Source organism: Pelecanus crispus, chromosome 12 (assembly GCF_030463565.1).
Source record: "Pelecanus crispus isolate bPelCri1 chromosome 12, bPelCri1.pri, whole genome shotgun sequence".
Taxonomy (NCBI): Eukaryota; Metazoa; Chordata; class Aves; order Pelecaniformes; family Pelecanidae; genus Pelecanus; species Pelecanus crispus.
In genome coordinates this window covers 7174114-7196335 of record NC_134654.1, presented here as the reverse complement: position 1 = coordinate 7196335, position 22222 = coordinate 7174114, and the positions used below count along the sequence as shown (strand labels likewise).

The 22222-nt window shown below is 40.3% G+C and overlaps 1 protein-coding gene across 1 annotated transcript; it reads left to right on the top strand.

Annotated features, from left to right (window-relative positions):
- Positions 1-3013: 3013 nt before the first annotated feature.
- On the top strand, positions 3014-16152 carry VKORC1L1 (vitamin K epoxide reductase complex subunit 1 like 1). The gene is made up of 3 exons (XM_075719797.1): positions 3014-3207; positions 15080-15189; positions 15895-16152. The coding sequence occupies exons 1-3, from the start codon at positions 3014-3016 to the stop codon at positions 16119-16121; spliced, it is 531 nt and encodes a 176-aa protein (XP_075575912.1). The 3' UTR covers positions 16122-16152.
- Positions 16153-22222: the final 6070 nt, after the last annotated feature.

Genomic DNA, 22222 nt, shown 5'->3' with positions numbered 1-22222 from the left:
AGGTGGCTGTTTGGGTTTTTTTGGTGGTTTTTTTTGTTTTTTTTTTAAAAAAAAGAAAATATGCTGGGAAGTTTAGAGACAGATGGTGAAAGACGGCTTGAAAAGACTGGTATTGCGTAGTTTAGGGAGAGGAGCACAATAAAAATAGCAAATGGAAGAGAATAAATAAAAGTCAGGCCTTCTACTGCGTAGTTGTGATACTAGGTCCAGAGCTGTTACAATAAAGTGAACGACACTGCACGCACTTTGTTAAATTGAGGGAGTTCTTTAGACAAAACAAATTCTTTTTGGAATCTGCTAGGAGTTATGAACCTTAGCAGAGCTTTAGAAAAGAATGAATCATTTAATAAGGATAAGGAGAAAGGCACAAGTTATGCCATATAACTTGGAATATAATTAAAATATAGTCCCTTGAGTTTGCTACCTAAGTCCAGGTATACCAGAGGTAAAACCGTTCCACTGAAATCTGATCCCTTCCTTACTCAGTTAAGATAGCACACAAGTTGGTTTTTTCCTTGGTCTAAAACCTACTGAAAATAATGAAAAGGGTCCAGATGACTAGCATACACAGGATTAGGCCTAGTGAGTTAATAAACTCCCTAAATTAGGCTCAACAAAAAGTGACATTTCAAACAACTCCATTTCCCATCATAAGCAAGCACCTCGCTTCTTGTCCTTAGAGTACGTATACACACATTCATCCCCAAAATGCCATTGCTGCCCTGCATCATTATCACTTCATTATAAATCTGTTATCATGACAAAAAATTGCTTGTTCACAGTTTATTCAGTTGTAAGGGAGGTAGCTACATAAGACCAGTCATTTCAACATCTTGTATGTAAGGGGATGTAACTATTGTCTGATGAAGGAAGTGTGAATATTATGGGTTTATATAGTGATGATGATCCAAAAGCAAAGCTTCGGTCGGAAAAGCAGTTGCTGTTAATGTAAAAATGATTAGGAGGTAAATATAAACAATGTGTTGCAATTCAGAACAGCGGCATCCATGTAAGCGCAGACTGCTGGCATTGCCGCAGGAGCTCATCTCTGCACGCGTCTTCTCTCTGGTTCTTTTTTGCTTTTGGCCTCCCTCCATTTTGGCTGCTTCCTCAGCAGCTCTGGGTTTGGGGGTTTGTCAAATGCCTGTGAAAGCGTTATGAGTTTTGCGCTCCAGACGGACAGTAAGTAATTCACTCCGGATTTGTCACTTTCTCTCCTGCGGTTGGCCCGGTGGATAGCTCCCGGAGGAAGGCAGGACCGCTGAGACCCTGTCAGGGCAGGGCAGAGCTCAGCCCTGCTCCTCCATCCGCTGCTGCCAGCCTGGGCAATGCTTCCAGGGGCCCAACCTCCCATGGTGTCCATACGGCTGACAAAAGGGAAGAGCTTTGACTAGACCTCATCTTATTTAAGGGCCAAGCTATAAACATATGAGATAGAGTGACTTATTCTCCTGCAGCTTTAGTACATCTGTTATTTTTTTCGGTTGCCCCGTCATCTCTGCTCCTTTCCCCTTGTCCCTCTCCCCTCATTCCCACTGATAGCAGAAGGCACAGCGTTGACACCGGGAGATTTTTAATTTAGTTTATACGCTAGCTAGAGTTCAAACAACTCATTTCTTAATGAATGTTTTTCTCAACTCTTTTTAATTAATAGTTTTCAATTTCCCTTTTTTTGCTGGCAGAGGGATTCCTTCTTCTTGCTGAACTCATTTTGCAACACGTCTCTCTTTGAATTTGTTTTGTTTTGCAGAACAATGAAGGCACGGACGGCATAACCGCTGGTATGAATACTGCCATTGTGTTTTGTCATCCTGCCTTCCTTGGGAAAGCTCGCAGAGCTTCGTTTTGTACTGACTCGCTCTTCCATCTGCTAATGCCCGGCAATAATGTGCGTACAAGAAAATGGGGAAGGGAAGAAGGAGCCGGTGGGCATCCTCAGAATAAAGCAATAATGGTGGTTATGGTGGGTGTTTACAGTAAGCAAAGATTGTTTTATCTTCAGCTACTAGATGACTTCTGTGTTGGTAGACCAGAGATATTAGCCGGTTTCTTAAACTACAGCCAGACAGGTATTGGTGCTACTTTAATAGAAACCAGAGACACACGAAAGAAAGAAGATCCAGCCCTGATTGCCTTTGGTTGTATCCGTCTAATTCTGACTAGCGCTATTGACTCACAGGTCTGCTGGCTATATTTAGAGGTGTGAAACGAATGTGATCCTAGATCTGGGAAACAGATGACGAAATCCCGTTGCTCAAGTGTGAAGTGTAGTCTTCCAAAGATAAGGCCAAGCAAGTCTTGGGAGAATCCATCGACAGCTGCCGTGGAGCCAGGCGGCACACCAGGCTATGGTGTGCGCTAGAAAAAACCAAACTTTTAATGCGCTTTTTATGTCGCTTGTCCAAATTACACATCCCAGAATGTCTCAGGGTAAACTTTGGGAATGTAACAGGCCCTCACCAAGGTCCCTCTGTGCAGGAGGCACCAGATGGGCTTTGCGTGGCTGCAGGCTGCGGCGGTTTGGCTCGTTCTCGCCAAAATCACGGAAAAAACCTGGAGCGCTCACTGGAGTACCTGTCTAGGAGACCAACGCCGCCTTAGCTATAGCCAAGGGGCACGTCAGCCCTGAGGGTCACCTCAGCCGTGCCGGGTTTCGTAGCACTCCCCGGAACAGCCCAGCTCTCCCCAGCGGCCCAGAACTGAGGAAAAAGGAGGAAAACGGATTTTCCTGCTGAAATCGGGGGGCGGGGGGGGGGCGGCCCGGGCCGGGGGGGGTGCCCTGCAGTGCCTCCTGATGGCCGCCAGGCGGCACCATAACCGCCGGCCGCGCCACGCCCCCCCTCCCCCGCCCCGGCCTGACGTGACGTCGTCGCGGAGCGCCACGTCCGGCGCCGTCGGCGGGGCGGGGCGGGACGGGCGCGCCCGCCCAGCGAGCCAATGGGGTGTGGGCGCGCGTGCGCGGCTCGTCGGCGCCGGGCGCGCGTCGCGGGCTGAGGCGGAGGGAGGGGGTAAGATGGCGGCGCCCGTCCTGCTGCGAGTGTCGGTGCCGCGCTGGGAGCGGGTGGCCCGCTCCGTGGTGTGCGCGGCCGGCATCCTGCTCTCCCTCTACGCCTGCCACCTGGAGCGGGAGAAGGGCCGCGACCTCCACTACCAGGCCCTGTGCGACCTCAGCGAGCGGGTCCGCTGCTCCGCCGCCATCACCTCCAGGTGAGGCGGGGATGGGACCCACCGCCGTCGCCTCAGGCCGCCGCGGGAAGAAGGGGCTGGGGGCACGGGGAGCAGCGGGGCCGGGCCTCGGAGCGCCGCCTCCGGTGCCTTGGAGGCTAAGGCGGGGACTGCTGGGGGTCCGGCCCGGCTCTCTGAGCGGGGCGGCGGCGGCGGGCGGGCTTGGCCGAGCGTACGGGCGGCAGGAGCCTGCGGCTGCGGGCCAGGGCTCGTCCCGGGGAGGGTTTGCCTGAGGCGCAGCGGGGGCTGGCCAGCTGGGCCTGTGCTGGGGGCCACAGGGCGGGCAGGCCGAGGAGGGGGGTGTCGGGGCTCCCGGTTTAGGCAGCCACTTCCCTGGAGGGCTGGTGTGGGGTGGCTTTTTTGGGGGATCGCTACGGGCTGGAGGGTGAGGCACCCGCAATTTCCGTGTTGCAATCAATGGCAATTAGCTAGAGTGACAGGCATTTTGGTGGCAAGTGCACGTTAGAGTGAAATGCTGTAGGTGTGACTAGTGGTTGAGGCCAACATAAACATGTACAATTGTAGATGATTGGATTTGGGAGGTTTTAATTGGAGTATCCAAATTGCTTTTTCATTATAATGTTACCTGGCAGCACAGAAAATTGTCTTCATGATACAGAGGAAGTGCTTAATTTGAGAGAGATTTGTATGCCTCAGCAGCAAAAGCCTAATCCAAATCTTGATTTATTTTACAGGTTTCCTGTCAGTAATTACTTTAGCAGTTGTTTTCTAAAGGTCAATGGTTCTTTTTTCTGTTAGGAGAGTCAATGTATAAATTTGAATATGCTGCTAGCTTGACTTATTGCCAAGTAACTAGTTGATTGAATTACAATAATGAAAAGACTTAACCTGCTGTATAGTTACAAGTGCTACCTGTATAAATGTGCTACAGGAAATACTTTCAGGTGTAATTTAGTGAAGAAACTCTCTGAAAAGCATATTCTCAAGTATTTCAACTAAAGGAATAAGATGATTTGTCAGCAGTCTCAAAATGCCTCCATGCATATATATATATATATATATATATGTGAGTGTGTATAGGCATATAAAGACATATGCAAAGGTATCCACTGGTAAGGAGCTGGGAAGGGGAGGGTTTTGGTTCTTCAGCAAATGTATATATTAAATGCTTCCTATTTTTTCTTAATGAGAATTTTGTTATTATCATGTTAGTATCTTCAGCTAAATAAGTACTTGAGATTTCCACACATCCCCCCCCCCCCCCCACCCCCAGTGTCACCTGCATAAAAGCTGTCACAGTTTTTATAAAGGTACTTGCTGTATTATCATACAGGCCATTAGGGGAGAATATGTCCATACTCTGTCAAGGTGGAAGCTGGTTCAATTGTTTAGGCAAAACATACAGGGAACTCTTATTCTTAAAACCATTTCTGTGGTGACGGGAGAGGGATTGTGTTATGTTACAGAGAGATGTGTATCTACAGATGTCTGAAGGGAGGTTCTTGTGATTGAATGAGGGCTTTAACTCTGCTTTTCTGTCTGTCATCAGATAATGTTTAGTTTGTGAAGGTGCTTTTTCACGTTTCACGTTTGAGAAGTGTCCTGAAATGAGAAGTTGCAGTCTAAAGGGGAAGAAGACTTCAATAAGCTTGACAGATAATTTTAATTTATAAGTTTAAGTTATGCATAGGCTACTGAGATTAAACCCTGTGAGTATTGTCAGTAATCTCAAATTTACCACAGCTATAGAGGTAAAAAGAGAATAACGGGGATTTAAGCACCTAAGTAGCCTCTGTAGTAGTCTGTTCTTGTATAGAATTGGTCCTTCATTAGCTTTTTACTGTTATTGCAAATGCTGCTATTGAGACAGGGAATTTGAAGTAATAGTTTTAATGCATGCTTACTAAACACTTTGAAGAAGTAAAATAATTCCAATTATATCTTTAGGTATTTCTAATAATGGAATAATGTTTGGTAATTGTAGTGCTTGTTAGTAATGCTGCAGCTGAAATGTTGTGTATGCCATGGTAAGACCTGTAAATACTTTACTGCAGGTAGTCTATATAATACTACAAGCAGTTAGGGATAAAAAATCAACTAAAATCTCACTAGCAGTTGCTAGGAGAATCATGCTTAAAGACTGAAGTATTGCAAATGTCAGGATAGCTCATGGTAATTAGAGCAGGTGGTAAAAGGAGTTTGTGGAAAAGGAGTGTGTGAGTTCTGTTCGGTCAAACCATATTTGGAGAAGAATGTGCTTTCTACACTGTACAGGACCCACACAAAAAAGGAGTATTGCTTTAAAACTAAGACAAGAGGGCAAGCTATTAAACTTTGAAGTAAGAATAACATTGAAAGAAATTAATCTTCTTTTCCATGTTGCCGCAGCTCCCTATCCATCAGTCATTCTTTCTCCCTCTCTGCAATTGAATATGCCTTGTTACTACCACGTGTTGCCAAAGTTTCTCTGAAACTTGATTTCTAAAAGCAACTTTTAACTATTTCGCTGAGATAGCAGTGTCAAATATGGCGTTCCAGTATTTTCACATGTAATGCAGCTTTAAATTTCAACTGTTTCTTTTCTCATTAAGCTATTACACTAGCAGTCATAAATTATGTTAGCTGATTAGCAGAGTTAACTCTACAGAGTCAGAGGGGTGACAGACTTGTACTTTGTGGCTTTTATTGGCTTCTAGGGTGTTCATTCACTTGTGTGACTTTATTTAAGCTAGACTTACTAATGGAACTTGGAATGTAATGATCTTCACGTTTCATGTGTTGAGTCTAGTGGTGGACTGAACTTTGAAAATCACGTCATGGTGTTGGGATTAATTTTACCTGTATAGAATAATTAGACTAAATTAGCATATTCTTTGCTGAGCTGAGTTACTTTGGAACTAAGTTCTGGTCTTTGGGGGGGGGATTTTTTTCACTAATAAGCTGTTAGTATTTCCAAGTCTTGCTTTTAAGCCAGATCTGGTATTGGCACAACAACAAAACAGAAATGTTGTAAAGATTACCAGCATGCGGAGGGAGGAGCATGGAAAATCTTATATCGGAGAGTGACTCATCCAGAAGATTATGCTGGAAAGATACCTTCCTAGTATCCCTTATTCAAAATATTAATGGTCAGCATATTTCAAGCTTTTATCATGGGGAAAGTCCATTAAATAGTTTAAAAAGAAAAACAGCTAAGGACTGTATAGTAAGGGAAGGTATTAGGGGAAATACTTAACACTTTCATTTGGCAGTTGCTGTAGAAGTTTTAAGTGAATTGCTGTCTTATATTTGAGAATAATTAAGTGGCAAGAATGGTTTTATTTATAATGAAACTAGCTAATAGCAGTTCCTGAAAAATATTTTTGGTTTTGCTGTTACAATAGTTTCACACAGGGAATTAAACTAATAGACAAGTTTCAAGTGATATGGATAGTGGTATGGCTTGAAATAAAATGTGTCATTTAAGTAGTAATGCAGAGACCCAGAGCTTTTTGCTCTGTTCTTTTGTGTGCCCTGGGAGACTTTTGGGTCTTCTAATGTGTTTCTGCTTTCTGTCTTGATTAATATAAGGTTTCTGCAGAGCAGATTAGTGGATGGCTCTTTTTGAAGGAAGTTTTGTAGCCTGGCATGTGTTAATGCTTTAATAACTTTAATACAGGCTTAAGATAGCTGGCATGAATGACCAAAGGGCACGCCACTGTATATCTTTAGCAATATTTGTAGCTTTTGGCCAGCTGCGTAAGTGAAGAGGTTTGGAAATAGTCAATATTGATCTGAGTTGATATCTTTAGCCAACTCACTGAAGAAGTTCTAGAATCAAAATAGGATTTTAAGACTCTGTGTTCATCTGGATATAATTTGATAGATGACATATTTTAGGGATTCCCTGTTCTGAGCTTTATGCTAACAATGCAAGGTCTTGGATTGTCATCTTGTGTTTGAGCCACTCTGAAGTGGCTGTTCTGAAAAAGTCTAATATGTGTGTCTGCCTTACGTCTTCTAGTGGATGCACCAAAAGAATAATCTGGTAGCTCTTGAAAATGTACATCTGTAAAATTTTGCACGTGTTGTGGACAGATCTGTGCAGATGTGCAGTTGCTTTACTGGATTTGCCAAGCATGGCCTGTGACAACTGTAGTATTATTGTCTTGTTCTGCTCACCTTCATAAATCATTTATACACTGAATTTAGACCTGTTATGTTTGAATTGCTTAGTTTTGTGACGTAGAACTTCAATGCTATGTTGTGTGAGTATAATTATGCTGGTGTAGAGCCTATTCCTCTGCAGAGCGGGTGTGCAGTTATGCTATAAGATATTGCAGTTAAAACTTTGGCCAGTGCTGGTTTTTCAGTGAAGCACACCTTGCCAGAACTATTGTTCCAGTGCATCTTTATAGAGTGCAGACCGTAACAGAGATCAAGTTGACAAGAACAACCCCATTATCTAAGGAAATGGGACATGGAAGAAAACTTCTCTGACCTCCTCCCTAACCTGATGTTTATATTGCAGGTTCCCATTCAGTTCTGTTGTGGGGCAGTTCCTGTAAACTTGATGTCTGTCAAGTTTGCTTGATTCCAGGTTAAGAACATTATATAGCAGTTATCTTTCATATTAATGGTAAGTTCCTGATGTCCCAGCATTTTTTTTATTGCTGTAAACAAGCATTCAGATATGTTTGAGGTTGACAGCTGCAATTGTTAGTGACTGATGTAAGGTGAGAAATGGTGAAGTTAGCTTTATGCAGGTAGTATAAAAGGGGAAGCTTGTTTAGTCCATTCTTGTGAACCAGCATAGGCAAAAGATGCTCATGTGCTTTTTTTTTAAATTTTACTAGTTTTGTAAGTCTTTGCTAGTCAGTAATTTCTCTAACCTGAGCCAAGTTACTGTTTTTGTTAGGCATCTTTGATTCTGTGCAGAAAAAGATAGAACTTTGATTAAACTGCTGAAGGGCAGTATGTGGAGCAGCTGGTGGTCATTCAACAGGAATCAGATTTCTGGTTCTTAGGCTACCGAAGCAGTTTACATAAAAATGTGGTCTCCTGAGGCTGAGGTAAAAATCTATCCTGTGATTTAAAATTGGTTGTTGTTTATTTCTGAGTTCTGCAAATTGTTAGATAGCAGGTGTAATGGTGCTTTTCAAGTTATTCTGTAGCAAGGATTCATTGTTTTTGCTCTCTGAGGGAAGGTTTGAAGATCTCTAGTTTGTTGATTGGGCAGGGGGAAATCAGTGTAGACAGAACTCATCTAGTGTGTCAAGCACTTTGCTTCAGCAGGATTTGGACTGGTGCAGGTTCATGACAATGGTGGATTGCTATAGCTGTAGCTAGATGAGTGTGATACGAGTTTTACAGGTAAGGATATTGAGCCAAAAAAGCGCAAACAACTTGAGGCCAAGAAAGGTTGTATTATCCTGCTTTTTTAGCCTTGTTTCTGAGAAGATTTTGCCTGTGTTGTGTATTAATTATTTTATAATTTTTCATTTTTATATGGCAAAATTTAACAAAGGATACAAGTTACTAAAGTTTCTATAAAATTTTATAAAGAGGAGGGGAGAGGGACTCGGAGTAATACCTGTGCTGAAGGGGAAAAAAGCCTGCTGTGTGGGCTAAGGTTATCTGTCCCATTTGGTCTGCTAGGCAGACAGGCAATTGGACTCAGACAGAGCTGATAGGTAATGAACTTGATTGGGGAGGCAGGCTGCAGAGGCTGGAGGGTGTAAGCTGGGAGGGATCTAGTTATTCTGCATGCTAGGGAAGGAAGGGGTTTCAGGAACATTTGTAGAAAACCAGCTTCGTTAGTTCTAAAGCAGGTTGTTCCCAAAGCAGTAGAAGCTGATAGTTCAAGTGATTTTTGTCTAATCTTTTTAATGGAAAATTGATGACTTAATACTTCAGACTGATACACTATATAGTGGCTGAGGCAGATCTTTTATAAAATACAGCAGTACCCTAGCTACATGAAGGTTTTTTTCCTGCTTACAGTGATCTGATCTCAAACGTGTGTTTTTGCTTTTCGTAAATATATAATTCCTAGCTTGACTAGAATTTGCAGTAGGGCTGAAAATTATTTTGCCTGATGCAAAGTAAATTTTACAAAGTGCCTGTAGTTCAAATTCAGACTTCATTTATGATAGCTTAATAGAAGAGGTTATGTAGAAGGAATACAATGCTGTTGGCTTGTAGCTTGAATAACCAGTGCTTCTGTAAAGACTGCTATAAAATAATTAACCACTGTCTTCTGCTTGAGATTTTGCTGATCTAGACACTGAGATATTTTTGGACTCTTTCTGAGGTAGAGCTGGAGGATATGTAGAACAAAATCTCATTTGTTTGTGGTAAATACTGCTAATAGATTTAAACATGAAATTAAGTGAATCAAAAATTTTAAGCACTCTTGGCAAGCCTACAAATGGGAATTTCTAATCTCATTTCTTTCTTTCTTATGGCTTCTAATTTAAGGCTTTTACTTAATTTATTGAAACTGTTAGAGTGGCCTAAGCGACCTTGTAACCATGAGCTAGGTTTAATCCAAAATCCTCTAGTGAAGCTGTAAAGAAGCTGCAACCAAAGTTTCTTAACATTGCTAAGTATTAACATGCTCCAGATCCTTTGACCTTTATATGAGCTTTTCACTGAAGGCAATGTGTGAGCATAGGCCAGCTTTGCTCCCCTCCCGAGAACTTTCATTCTGTAGTGTAACTTATCTCAGAAGTCAGATGACACTTAAGGAAATGTGCATATCACTTGTCAAGTGTAGGCTTTTTTAGAATATATGTATTGCTTCCTCAGGGTTACAAAGTGGTAAATGATGCTTGCTGTTGATAATGAAACAGTGCTTATGGGATGAAAAATAATCCTGAAATGAGGGGCTTTAAGCAAGCTACTACTACTCAGAAAACAGAACTTGGGTTCTTTACTTACAGCTCTCTGAAAATATAATCTTTTATTACTGTTGTTTGCCCTTTTCATTGCAGCGAACCTAAAAATTGAGAGAGAGAGAGAAACGTGTTGGAAAACCTGCTGCTGCACAAATATGGAGTGTTCTTAGACTTTGAATCATACATGCCATTTAATAATCTGGTCTCCTGAAGGATTTGATAGCACTTTCAACTAGATGTTTAGGAGACTAGAATGTGAACTGGGACGTGTGCTTTGTTCAAGGCATCTGCTACTCCCTGATGTCACAGACATGGTGCTGAAGCTAGCTGGACTTGACCTGATCTAGCATGGTTGTTTTCATGTTAAAATGAATATAGAGTAGTTAGTTCTTTTCTTGACATGAGAAATAAGGATTGACAAGTGAAAATTAGGTGATGTGATTCCGGAATTCATTACTGGGGGATGTTGTGGAGGTCAAAAGTATGTGTTCAGAAACTGTCTCTCGGTACTTTCAGGAGGGCTTCAAGGTAGGCTACTAAGCATGTTGATGCAGGTGAAACCCCGGTTCAGAAGTCTGTTACGCCGATTCTTAATGTAATGATGATTGAGGTCAAGGAGAGCATCTTGGGGAATGATCTCTTTGTAAAAGCCCTTAAAAACATCTCCTGCAGGTAACTGTCAGAATTGGAGTGCTTGGCTAGAAAAAACAGTATAGCATTTCTTACAGAGGGAGGATGAGATAATAATCTGACTCCTGGCTAAATATGTACTGGTTTTTTTGTTTGACTGTTGTGTTTGGCAGGCTTGGAATTCAGTTGCTTTTTGAGCTAATACTGATAACTCTTACAGCTTTTTAACTTGTTAAACATGGAGGTTGCTTACTTGTCCTTTATGATGACTGAGATACTAGTGTACTGCATGAGGTTCTCCTGGTTGCCTTTCTGCCAGTTGTATTGTCTCTGCTGAATTACAGTAAAATGTTTAGAGTTAAAGTGTACTCTCATAATATGCTGCTCTGGAACGAAGAGGATGTTCATAATTGTGCAAAAGAGGTAATGATTTTATTGGAGATCTGACACTTGTGGATCAAAATGACCTCAGTTGTTCTTGTCTTCCTGTTAAGAAGTGTCAAGTGCGTGCAAATACTGCTTTAAACTTCCGAAAATCCAACACTTCTGAGCTTTGTTAAATATCACAAACCAAAAGGGACACTGTTTAGAGGGTGGATAATAATTTTCAAGACCTCCTTTTCATAAAAGGAAATACACCTTTGACTAAAAGTCACTGTAGTATTCAATTTGAGATGTTAGGAAACTACATGAACAGTTCTAAATGCTTTGTCTTGGATTTCTTGAATCACTATTCTGAAAACTTTTTTTAAAGAACATTCAAAGTTGAGAATGCAAATGAGAAGTGAAGTAGGCTGTCATCTTGAACAGAGAGGGAATTTGAGTTAATTGAAACATACAGGAAGATGTTAAAAATTTACTTTAAAACTTCCCTGAAGTTAGTTCAGATTTCCTTTTTTCTGGTTGTTGTTTTAATAGGAGTGAAACTCGGGTGTGGCAAAAATAGGCTTGCCACATGTGTTTGTCATAGTGCTCTGAATCATGCAGGGTGACTTCAGCATGATTTTCACAACAGAGCACTTGACTGCTTCAGGAATGGGGAGCCACAAGTCAGTACCAGGAAAAAGTTGGTGATGTTGGACTATGCTTTTATCTTGCTGTGCAAGCAACTCTTTTACTTAGTGCCGTTCATTTTACTTAGCATTGTGTATCCCAAAAATTGATCTGAGTTAACAATAGTTCTTGTAAATTATATTCTTTATAAGAAAGGCAAGTTCTATGAAGAACTTCTGAGCAGTTTATAGTCCTTTTTACTGATGATTTATTTCTTGGAGTTTATTCTATTAGGACTGCAGTCTTTCTTCTTGCTATTTGTTTGCCATATGTTTTTAGACTTTGAAAGTTATCGTGATTTTGGTGTGAGAAGGAAGATGATCATACTTGGTCCTCTTCCTTCCTCCAATTGCTTGCAAAAGTACTTGGTTCATTGTGCATTTTAGTGGGTTTTGGGACCTCCTTGATAGTATCAGCAGATGATTTAGCCTCTTCAGTAGAGAAATTAGATGGAAATAGAAGTATACAAAGTCTAAATATTTTGCTTTTCAGTTTGATGCAGAAAACTTCCTCACACTTCAAACCTTATAAGGCTGGTAAAAGCGCTTCGTCTTAAACCACAGGCTTCTTAGCTGCCCTGAAGTGTGTGGAATAAGATGCAAGATCAGAGCTGTACTCCATGGACTGAAATTTAATGCTTGATGTCCTTAAAGCTGCTACAAGGCCAACAAGATACTTAATGAACTGTTGCATGTAGAAAAAGCTTTCACCATGCTCTGACCTTTTTGCAGCTATGAACAGATCACCTGGGGACAATGACTGTCAGGAAGGGCTTGAACTCATTATCTTTCCATTAGCAGCATTTTCTTCACTTGCAGAGTTAGCTGTAGGGTCAGATTCTGTAGTCTATAAAGTTTCTGGTGTTTTAAGCTTGAGTTTGCTCTCAAACATGACAGGATCTCATGAGCATCAGAAGAAGTGAGAGCGTACAGCTAGGGCAGGGAGAGGGTAGGAATTCAGCATCCTGCAGTTATTTTGAGCTAGGCTAATGTTGAACCACAGACTTAGGCACGCTTTGAGTTACGCTGTTTAGTCTATCGGTAAGGAAAGCCTGAGTGCGTTCAAATAGAATTTAATGTCACCCTACAAACAAGTCTCACTTGGAGACTAGAACAATAGATTGCACCTGTGGATAGTAAGCTGAAGCATCTATAAATGTGGTAATACAGAAAAATATAAACAGACTGTTAAATGCAAAATGATGATACCTTTAACATATTTGTCTGGCTCTTTAATACTGCATTTGGTAGCTGCACAACATGAGACAATTGTTACATGTGCTGTGACCATCTTATCAAAGTAAGGCTAAAAAATAAACAGTTCTCACTTAAAATCCAGATAACATTGAATGTGTGGGAGGAATCTCATAGCTGAGATTCTTTGGAACTTGCAGTATTTCTTTATAATGTTTGCTTATGTATTGTTGCATGGTGTTTGGTCTTAAATCTCTCCCTCTTGGAAGCCTGGCTCTCTTAGCTGTGAAGTGCTGCACTCGCATCTCCACAGCTGCATTTCCTAATCTTTGCCATCCATCCTTGATACAGCTTCACCCACAAACTATACCATATGCTAATTGGGACTGTTGGCCTTCATACAGGGAGGATGTGTAACCAGTCTTGTCCCCCACGGTTTGCATAGCCCCAAACTTGCACTGGGATAACCAGAGGGAGTGAGGCAGTATTGCACTGCTCTCCCAAGCAGTTAAATTTGTGTCTTTCTAACCCCTCACAGCTCTGGGATGTGAGGCCTTGTTCCTGTGGTAAAGCAAGTTGGTCTTTTCTGTGCTGGCTTGAAGCTTTACATTTGCACATAAATTTCACTTCAGTCATTTACAAGATTTGAGACCAAACTAGTTGGAAGTATGTTTGGGTGTTTTACTGTTTATGCAGTAAGCATGCTTTCTAGGAATTGGCACCTAATTCTCTGCTCAGTTTCTTGGGGAGAAGAGGACAAGACTTGAGTATAATAGTTAATTGCAGACAGTTACTAAGTTTGAATTAAAGTGATTAATTTGAATATGTTTCAAAAATATCGCACAAATGGCTGTGAGATTAGGAAGTATGGTATTAAGTTGTACTTATTGTGGTACCTTTCTCGTATGAGGACACTGCTTGTAATGTGGTGGTAGCCTTTCACTGGTCTCAGATGTATGGTGAAGTATATGAGCAATGTTCCTGCAGTGTGCAGAGAGCAAACCCATGCTTGGTTTAGTAGAACCGTTGCCTCTAGTGCAACAATCTATTCGGAGACTGCACTTCTGTTAGCAAAAATGTAGCACGCTAGTGTTTTCTGCTGCAGCAGCAGTGAGGAATTGCACTTTTTTTTTTTTTTGCATAGTTATGTGACAGTTAATCTGATAATGTGAACCTAGCCTTGCATTTATGTAGTGCTTGACTTGATGCTCCAAACAGATGCTGGCAGATATCCTAACGTTCTCTTGTAAGTGAATTAAGTTGCATGTTGAAGTAGTGTTAATTTATTTTCATATTTTCAAGTGACACTAATAAATGTGGTCCTTGCTTTGCTTTTACAAATAATGGCATGATCTGCCTTAGGGCATCAAATTAATGATTTCTAGCACAAATATATTTGTTAATTTAATCTTTTATTGCCCTTACTGCAGCAGCAGTTTTGTAGGACTTGTGCCCTTTTCTACCCTATCACTAAAAGTTGAAAGTCACTTTGTGGTTAAGGTGCTAGTTCAAAATGTCACACTGTGCGAGGGCTTCTAACAAATGAGGTCTGTGAATCTTGTTATGGTACCATCCCCAGCTTGTCTGCTTGACAGATTTGGGTTCCTCCTAAGGTGTTAGACTGATCAGGAGCAGCTGAAGTGCAAACATATGTTCTGATTTGCTTGCTCACCAGACCAAGTGAGGTAAGTGCAGGTAGAGCTGGTAACAACTAGTTACCAAGTTGTACCATTTTCCCTCAGCTGTACAGTGAACGTGTGTGCCACTTACTGTGGTGGAAAGAACTGCTCAAGCTATCATTGGAGGAAGAAAGTATTTATTTGACAAAAGAGCTTTAAACTACAACCCTAGGAAGCAGACGTGGTATTTGGTGAAGTTGCAACTGTGTGAACTTGGTAGTTTCTGGTGTGTCAAATAACTTTAATCAGCAATGTGTGGGATAAAGTTGTACCTAGTGTACCCCCCTGTTGCAAGCTGCTTGGTTTTCGAAGGTAACCCTGAACTTCATATAGGACTGCAGTGGTCATGTCAGAATATATGTATCTTCCCCCCCGCCCCCCCCAGCAGTGATGAATTGAAAATACTGATGTAAAGCAGTTGGTGCCCAAAAGCAAGTTAATTAGTTTCACTGTTTTACAGATGGGGTCGAGGATTCGGTCTGTTGGGTTCCATCTTTGGAAAGGACAGTGCAATAAATCAGTCAAACAGTGTTTTTGGACTCGTGTTTTATATACTACAAATGCTACTCGGTAAGTATTAATTCATTTTAGAGCCTAAAGTATGTAACAGGTATGTGGTGATGAGAGGAGTGCATTATACATTGCACAATCTGCAAGAGACCAGATAAATGCATGTGATTTTTTTTATCTCGTTTTTTAGCACCAGTCTAATGATACATCTGTCCAAAGGGCTTAAAAACCCAACTGATAACAAGAGCAACTGCATTTTTTCCTGCTATGCTATTAATAATATAAGTGTCAAGACAGTTGCTGTACTGGTATTTTCACTTAAATATATTTAGCATTGGATTGCACGATAAAGAGAGGAAATAAAAATGGAATATACAAGTTTTGCAGGAGTAATAGAGATAGCAGGCAAAAAAGTGCATGAAATGTAATGTATACATATTTCTTCACAACTACACGGTCTGCTATAAAGCTATTAATACTGATAGACATAACCTGACCAGCCTGTAACTTTCCCATAACTCAGGAATACGGAAGATGGTAAATACTACACATACTTCTTATCAAAGGACTGTCGTACAGAACCTAGAAGCTCCCCTCCAAATAGCGATTTGTCAGCCATCTTGAACTCATGGTATTTTAAACAGACTTTTATGTAATACAAACTTGCTGAGTAGCCTTCAGTTTGAATTGGAGTGCTTAGGTTTTTTGCTTTGTGTGGAAGGGGGAATGAGAGCAGCAGTAGTAACTTTCTCTCTCTTGTTGCAGGTATGACAGCAAGTGCAGTAGCAGCTCTAATCCTCATGACATCCTCCATAGTGTCTGTAGTAGGGTCATTGTACTTGGCATACATTCTGTACTTCGTGCTGAAGGAATTTTGCATTGTCTGCGTCATCACATATTTGCTGAACTTCATTCTCTTTATCATCAACTACAAACGACTAGTTTATTTGAACGAGGCCTGGAAACGGCAACTCCAACCCAAACAGGAATAATGCCTGTTTGAACTTTTGACTGACAGTCTGAAGACCCAACTTCCATTAAGTTTATTTTGCAGTAATTTTTTATTCTCCATATCAGACACTTTCCCTGAGAATCATAACTGAATTTTTAATTATAAATTTGAAGGGGCCCTAGCTAATTTTTTTGTGCTAATCTTCAATTTAAATGTGGTTATGAAAGAAAGCTCTAATACAATCAAAGACAAGCTTTAACTTTACTTGGAAGGAGTTTTAGCCACAGCAAAACCTAGACTCTCTCTCTTCCCCCTCCGCTTGCTATAAAAGATCCTGTATATAAATTCAGGTATAACAAGATGTGATCATGACATTAAATATTCTAGACTAGCATTACCATATTTAATGTTGCCATGTTTACAGTATGTGTATTACTTTTTTTTTAGCTGATGGACTTAGATTTGACTAGGACTTATACTGTAAATAAAATTAGACATACTGGTTTCATCCCTGGAGAATTTACTGTACAATCAGTTTTGTTAGCCTAGGAGCTGTCAGAGTGTTCAGCTAACAGTCGAATGACATAATGGAAGAAGTGAGCTCTATAGAGAACACCGTGTTGCTGCACTCACTGCTAGTGCTTTCACAAGAATGATGGTTGGGGTTTGTTCCTTTTTTTTTTTTTTTTTTTTTGTCTCCAGTAACAAAAATGGAATTAAAGCTGAAACCGGAAGTATGTTCATTAAACCACAACTTCATTAATTTCTGTACAGAATGAAAATAGCTTAAAGTGGTCAATAGAAAGCTGCCACCGGGATATTATATGCAGATTGGGGGTTGGTGTATCAAAGTATGTTCTTTGGAAGCACTTAATTTCCATGCAGAGCTGTTTCATTTTTAAACTGCGGTCAGATGACCAGTGTTACTAATGTTTGATGTTATATGAATGCTGCAGTATAGAATTGCAATTTGCAGTGGAAACCACTGATGGAGTGGGATAATCAAGTAGTGCACTGAAGAAGCAGTTACTTAATTGATCTTCGTCAGGATCTTTGGTTTATGCTATATTGGGAAATGAACTTTAGGCCTGACACACGTAAGAGCCCTTGGAAGGGCAACCTGCTTAGTGGGATAAGTAAGTAAATGTGCTCTTGAAAATGAAATGTGATATAGTGCTATCATTGCTCTTTCTAATAACTAATTGGAAAAAAAAAATTAAACTGCAGATTTAAACAAAGGATCGAAATTGTAAATGTTGTTTCTGCACTCAGTATTCTAAGGCTGAACGTTAAAAGTGCCTTCTGTCTTAAATTAAACCAAATACTTTGTGTTGAACTTGGCAGGCAGAAGTGTCCTTGCTTTAAAAATGAACAAACAAAATAAATTCCCAGTGAACTTGCTGGGGATAGAAGAGTATTAAGAGATCTATTTTGGTTTTTAGACTGAGAAGTGGTAGCAATATTGTTTCAGTTAATGTAAATCAATGCGACAGAAGGTTGACAGTGCGATTCGGAAAAGTAAAATACTTGTGTTTCAAACTCTGTGACACCAAAATGTATAGGTTCAGCTACTCTCTGTAATTGGTGCTGTGCTGCTTTTTGCCCTTGTCAGCTTCTAAATATGAAGAATTCCAACTGCATACCCATTTATTTAAAGAATTAGTTTGACTAATTTTAGGACTTTTTTCTTAAACATGAATGTCAGAGACACGTATGGCTAAGCGGATTATAAGCACTAAGTTGCTGAGGATAAACTTGACAGTGAAACATGCAGTGTTCTGTAGAGAAAATAGAATTTTTAGATTGAATCACAAAATAGTATTTAAATTACTACTGAAGTAATTTTCTGGTTTGTATCAAGGATGTAGGTGGAAACTGCTTTTATGTATAGAGTTCTGTGGTATGAGTAACATCTGTTGCATGTAACACTAAATTACTTGTCCCTCTTGTCTAATGGTTTTAGACAACAATTCATTAAATGCATTTTGTATTGACCAGAGTATAGTTAAAGCTTGTCTTGATGTTTAGTTCTGTCTCTCAGATGCCTTGAACTTTGATATGAGGGGAGTGAATGATTTTAAACTGGTCCCTCAAGGCTTTACTTTGCTCTCTTACAAGCCTTGAGGCAATATCACCGTTTAATATGTTGTATAGATTTATTTTGATGCCTTTACTGTAGATCACAGGAATGCATCTTTTTCATCCAAGGAAGAGGTGAACACGTGCTGCCTGAAATGGTTAGTCGCAGTGCTAATATCTCAGAACAAGCAGCAATGGAGACAAGTATAATCAATGATTACTTGGTCCAATTTCTGGGTGTAGTGCACACCGAAAAAAAGGAAAAAAGCCCCATCAGCTGAAAGTATAGGTGTTGGCTAATTTCACTGTGTCTTGTGCTTGTCTGTGTGGGCATAGTCTGTTAATTCAGTTTGTTCAGTAAAATTGTTCAGGGCCAGATTTTCAGCAGTCGTGTCTGCAGTCCTTGTTTGTGTGCACATAGGGATCAAATGGAAATTGAGTTTGGTCTCTGGAAGAATTTGCAGCTACACTTTGTGCACGAACTTGCAAATCTGATCCTTAATTGTGAACTCTCTTGTCTTGTGTGCTTTTCTTGCAGTTACTTTTTACTGGAAGTGATTTGCTAGAAATGGCCCTAACTCTTCTACTTTCTCTCTTGTGCTTCAGAAATGCAGTTGGCCTGAATAAAGGGCAAAATAATATTAGCAGTAGAAATTTGGACCTTTTTGCTTCCAGTTCTTTGACTCTTTCCTCGTTGCTCCCAATGATAGAAACAGCATATTTCTTCCAGTAAAATGGCTCAGGTTACAATTAGTAATGTGATGGAAATCTGATGAGTGCTTCATGCAGCTGCCCCCCTGCCTGCCCCCAGCCAAAACAAATGTCGTGGCAAATATGTGGTTGATACTAATTTGGCCCTTACAAATCCGAAGGTAGATTCTGAGAAATCTTGAGGATACAAGAGTATGGATAAATGCTAGTAAGTAATACCTGGTCTGGCAGAGGGAGCAGGGGGCAGTATCATTACACAGATTCTGGTTGTGGTTTCAACACTCATGAGAACAGAGGGAAAAAAATTAATAATATACAAACAGTGTTTCTGAATTTGGGCTCTTCCTCCCCCTCCCTGGCTCTCAGAAGTTCTGCAGGGAGGGGTGGATTGGAAAGGCAGAAGAACCTCATCCCAGAACCTGCTTAGGAATTAAACATTCCTGAAATCCTCTTACTGTAAGGTACTTGCTACTCTTAAGGCTGACGAAGCATTCAAGTCTCATTTAGGAAATTAATGTTCTTGGAAGTTTCTTACTGTAAAGTGTTTGCAATGCTAAGGCCAATGAAACATTCCCTACCACCTTTGATATCTAAAGTGACAATAAATCTCTCTTATTAGGAGATTTCTGCATACTGTAGTACGCGTTCGTCTTCTGCTGTACAGAGTCTCTCGATTGTTCAAAAAGATTGGTGAGGTGCTTCAGGCAGCACTCGCTGCTCCTAATTTATATGGGCTAAAGTCAAAGAGAGATCCAATAGCTTTGGTTCTGCCAATGTTGTTTAAACGTGATCTAGACAAAACTGGTCCAGAAAAGATTTTAGTATTCTGTTACCATAAAACTGTATTAAGCATGGCCTAAATATTAGGTGTTTGTTCTGTATAGTATGTTCCATCGACTATTTATTACTAGTGCTTTAAACTCCAAATTAAACATCCATTTAAATGGAGTCATTGGGCAGATGTTCCTTTTATCAAAATAGGTTGAGAGATTCTCTATTGGAGGTTTAGGATACAATTTTGCTAACAGGTAAAACAATGTAAATATGAATGAATTCTATTTGTTGCACATAACTTTTTGGTATAAAAAATAAATGTAGAAATTACCTGTGAACGTCTTGCTGCAATTATTCTTACGCTGCACTCATGCAGTCCAAACATAAGAGCTTGAATGAACCCAATCAGAGGCCTTTTTGGACTCAGTCTGAGCCTTAGAAACTGTTTTTAAAGTCTGTTTTAAAGTACTGTAATTCTGTTTCTAGAAATGTACCGAGTTGTGATTTTTTTCAAAGACATTGTGCGTTAGCAATAGAAGGGTTAAAGCACTTGGGTCCCCAGAGATACCAGTTTATAGAATTTCTTTCTGCGGCTTCATTGTGTCTTGCTGAATGTTGTGTGCACATGGGTGTGTAAAGGTTGAGCTGCGTTGACTTGAGGCTTTAACTGTTTACAGTTCTTTAAACAACATGCAAAAAAACCTGTTCAGTATGTTGTTTTTATCACTTTCTGCTTTCCTTGGTTCTGTGGGTCTGCTTTAACTCCACTCCAACAAGATCGCAAAGTATCTGGAAATTGCTGTATGTTTTCCTGGATTTGGGGGAGGGAGGGAGCTTTTGGAGAAGGGTTGGATAGGCGGCTTGGGTTTACAATTGCACTGAGCTGTTAAGAACAAGCAGGAACTAAGACTCTGAAATGTGTGCTTACCATACGTGTGGATATTAAACTTTGCATCTGTTTTGTTGGACTGAATGAAAGTAATGCCTTTCTCTTCTGCAACCTCAAGCCCTGTGTGATCATAGGGATCTGAAGCCCTGTGTGTTATCATAGGGATCTGAGCCCCAGTTTGTAATGTGTTAATGTCAAATCTTTATCTGTATTTTGATGTGGCAGCTGTTGGTATGTCATGTCTGTTGAAATGGGTAAGAAAATGGTTTAAAAAAAACCCTATGTCTAGAGATTGAGAAGTTGAAATGACTTTCAAACACTGGTAGTGAGCTTAAATATGGTACTTGCTGTTATACCATGGTACATTTGACCAAGTGTCTTTTTACTATGGATAGATTTTTATATTCTGCATTTTTAGTTATATAGAAAATCTGTAAACCTAACATGGTATAATCATAAGGAATGTTGATAGTATGTTTCTTCTTTTCCCTTAAAAACTCAAGAAGAATTGTTTTGAAGTCGGCAGGAAACGTGTATGTCCTTATTCTGCATGTGGCAGTGTGGAAGGTTTTGTTGGTTCTAATGTATCACATCTAAAGGAAAGAGAATTTGGACACCACACAACATAAGAGCAAATATTTTCTTTATATTGGCAGATGTTTTGGTCACTTTCTTGAGGTACTAGCAGAAGAGCCAGCTGCAGAAAAAGTAGTCATAGCAACAGTTTCATACAGTATCTGTGAATTGGAATAATGAAACTACATAATGGTGCGAACTTCCAAAATTCAGTAGGCAGCCTCCAATTTAGTGGCTCTGCTATGGGTGACGCTGCTCTCAGGACAGCCCTGGGATGTTACAATAAGGAGGCTGCAGACTAAGTGTTTGGAGCTTTTCTGTGAGTATTGGCATAATCTATTGCAGTCTAAATCCTCGTCTTTAGAGTCCTCTAAGACTGGCGTGCAGCCTGAAAGGGACATTACTACACTACATTACTGTCTAAAGTAGCATGTGCACATTAATTTACACATCGCCCTACCCCAGAATGCTTCAGGCCAGTATCAAAAAGGTTTAGATCAAATTTACCCTTTAGACTATTATCACTGTAGTACATAGTGACAATTTAACATGAAGGAAGCTCTTCCATGCTGGAAGGTGAAACCACAGCTAATAGTGGCAGTTCTGGCACTCTTGCCTAAAATAAATAGTTTTAAACAAAGTTGAGTTAGGTAGGTACTACATTATCTAACATATTCCACCTTGCTGCTGTAGTATGAATTCCATACTGTATTGGAGTATGTTGGGTATCCTCACAGAAGTGGTGGTTCATACACTTCCTGAATGCTGTGAACTCTCAGAATTTCTCAGCCAGCCTTGTACGTTCTGTCCAGCAAGAGAAGCTATATAAATTGTGCTCTTCAGTAATCCTGTGGACAATTTGCTGTGATCTGAGTAGTGTAACTGTTAGGGGAGTATAACTGGAAAACCTCATTTACATTGGAGGGATGTGATTTTCATTTAGAGTAACTTGGATTTTAAGTCATCAGCATTGATCTGTTTGGGGGGGGGGGGGCTTGTGGGGTTTTTTGTTGGTTGTTTAGGGTTTTTTTTCCCATAAACAGATACCTCAGTCACGATCTCTATCTTCAGCTCCTTGAAACTCTGAATATTCATTTTACTACCTGGAAAGA